Source organism: Aedes aegypti, chromosome 1 (assembly GCF_002204515.2).
Source record: "Aedes aegypti strain LVP_AGWG chromosome 1, AaegL5.0 Primary Assembly, whole genome shotgun sequence".
In the NCBI taxonomy this organism is placed as follows: domain Eukaryota; kingdom Metazoa; phylum Arthropoda; class Insecta; order Diptera; family Culicidae; genus Aedes; species Aedes aegypti.
This window is the reverse complement of record NC_035107.1, coordinates 159,000,904-159,002,876: the sequence shown is the minus strand read 5'-3', so window position 1 is coordinate 159,002,876 and position 1,973 is coordinate 159,000,904. Positions and strand designations below refer to the sequence as shown.

Sequence of the window (1,973 nt, the reverse complement as noted above, 5' to 3'; positions counted from 1 at the left end):
TTTTCAAATTCAAAGCACGTCAAGTTTATCCATTTATTGACATTATAGTAGTATAGTAAGCGAATTAAAATGAAATTTCAATGGAAATCATGTCTACATCATGTATTTGGTGTTTTCCTCCTGCAGGAACTTCGCTGACCGCTTAGCGTCCAAAAACAATCCATTGACCTCCACGATATCGTCTTTGGTGATTTGCGTTCGACCGTTAACTTTGCAATTCTGGTGCGCTGGGGTCAGTAGCTGGACTGCATATCGAAGGGTAGTGTTGTCTCCGATTTCGCTCAACGCTTGGATGGCCGAATCTTCAACGCTTAATCCTTCGGTCTGCGCTCTCAGCTTGATGATTTGCTCGATCTCCGACAGATTGTATGGAGCGGTACGAACAATTAGTAAACGATCTAATAAATCCAACGGAATTCCATGGGGAGAGATTATGTCATCGGTTCCACGAATTACGCAACGGCCTCTGTTGGTGGCAAAAATGACTATTGGGGCGATAGCCGATTCCAACGATTTGTGCAAATAAGTGAAGCACTCCAAGTCCAACATATGAACCTCATCGATGAACAAAACCCCGGGAACCAATTCGGCAATTCCCTGATCAATGTACTTATTGACCACTTTGTTGATTTCCATCCTTAGTTTATCGGTGATTTCCGTTTTCTTCGGTTTCATGATTTGTCCCACCATCGAAAGAACGTCCTGACCGCCTTGAGGCCTTGCATTGGCCACATCCAAATCGTGTAGAGTGACATCCTGAACAACTTCCTTCTTCTTGTGGACATCGCCCTTGGGAAGAGGAACATATTCTTCCGTTTCCAAATCGAATTCCGTGGCAAATGTGTCACTTCGTCCTTGTCTCTTCACGGCACCGCTGTTAGCTTCGATATAGATTACATCTCCGACTTCTACCTTTTCCTTTTGGAGGGATTCGTAAATGCTTGGGTCCAATTTGAGCTGCTTGGTTCCTTTGGCCGTTTTCAGTCCAATCACGACGTTACTGATCGTTTTCCCATATCCTCCCATCGGGTTTTCAGTTTCAACCGGGGTCAATTCCGTCACTTCCCCTTCGTAGACTTCTTTCGTTTCCCGGATTCGGAGGCCAATCGAGCGGCGAAAGTTCTCCATCAGGACTTCGGTTTTCTTGATTTCACTGCTGAACACTTCCGAGCCGACCATTGGACAGAACGGCACTTTGTTGCCAAGCTCTTGGGCAATCGCTAGGGCAATGGCCGTTTTCCCAGTTCCCGGTGGACCTGCCAGAAGTAAAGCTCTTCCGGACATTTTCTTCGATTTGATCAAATCCACAACGATGCCAGCCGCCTAAAAACAGAACGAATATCATTATCATAAGAATGGTCTATTCGTTTACACGACATTATCAGACATTACCTCCCGAGCATCCTTTTGTCCCACCAATCCGGCGGCCATCTGAAGCGGAACTCCGTTTTCATCCAGTCCCAAACCCTTGACATGGCTGTGAGCAGCAATGCGCTGGGTTTTCACCGTACTTTTCACTTCTTCGATTTTCATTTTGAATCACGATCCGGTTTTCACAAATCAAACAGCTGGATATTCTATTGTAATCGCCAGCAGTCGAAAATGATTGCTGATTTTTATCGAGTCGCAGAAAAAAAAACGAGTGTTGTCTGCCGGTTTCCAAGGCGTTTTCGGTTTTCTCGTGTTTTCCAAACGCGCGTGTTTGGTTTTGTGACAGCCGAGTTTTCATAAGGGCGGAGATGGGATGGGAACCGCCAGGCCACACGGAACCAAAAAGACTCCCAAAATCAAGTGTGTGCTAGAATAAGGACGTAAAGTGTAGCACGGAGCTGATAAGAAAATCGTCCATGAAGAAAAATTGTGTTTTACCAAATTGATTTTGACAGCTGATCTCCTTGGAGCGAAATGTCACTTTTACTTGCAGAATAATAAATTGAGTGGAACAAACTATACTATAAAGTTAAGTATGCTGT

The 1,973-nt window shown here is 44.8% G+C and overlaps 1 protein-coding gene across 1 annotated transcript; it reads right to left on the bottom strand.

Annotated features, from left to right (window-relative positions):
- Positions 1–1,726, bottom strand: LOC5565268 (ruvB-like helicase 1). Its single transcript, XM_001649554.2, has 2 exons — positions 1,393–1,726; positions 1–1,323 (listed from the first exon to the last, which is right to left on the bottom strand). The coding sequence occupies exons 1-2, from the start codon at positions 1,531–1,533 to the stop codon at positions 94–96; spliced, it is 1,371 nt and encodes a 456-aa protein (XP_001649604.1). The 5' UTR covers positions 1,534–1,726; the 3' UTR covers positions 1–93.
- Between the last annotated feature and the right edge of the window lie 247 nt (positions 1,727–1,973).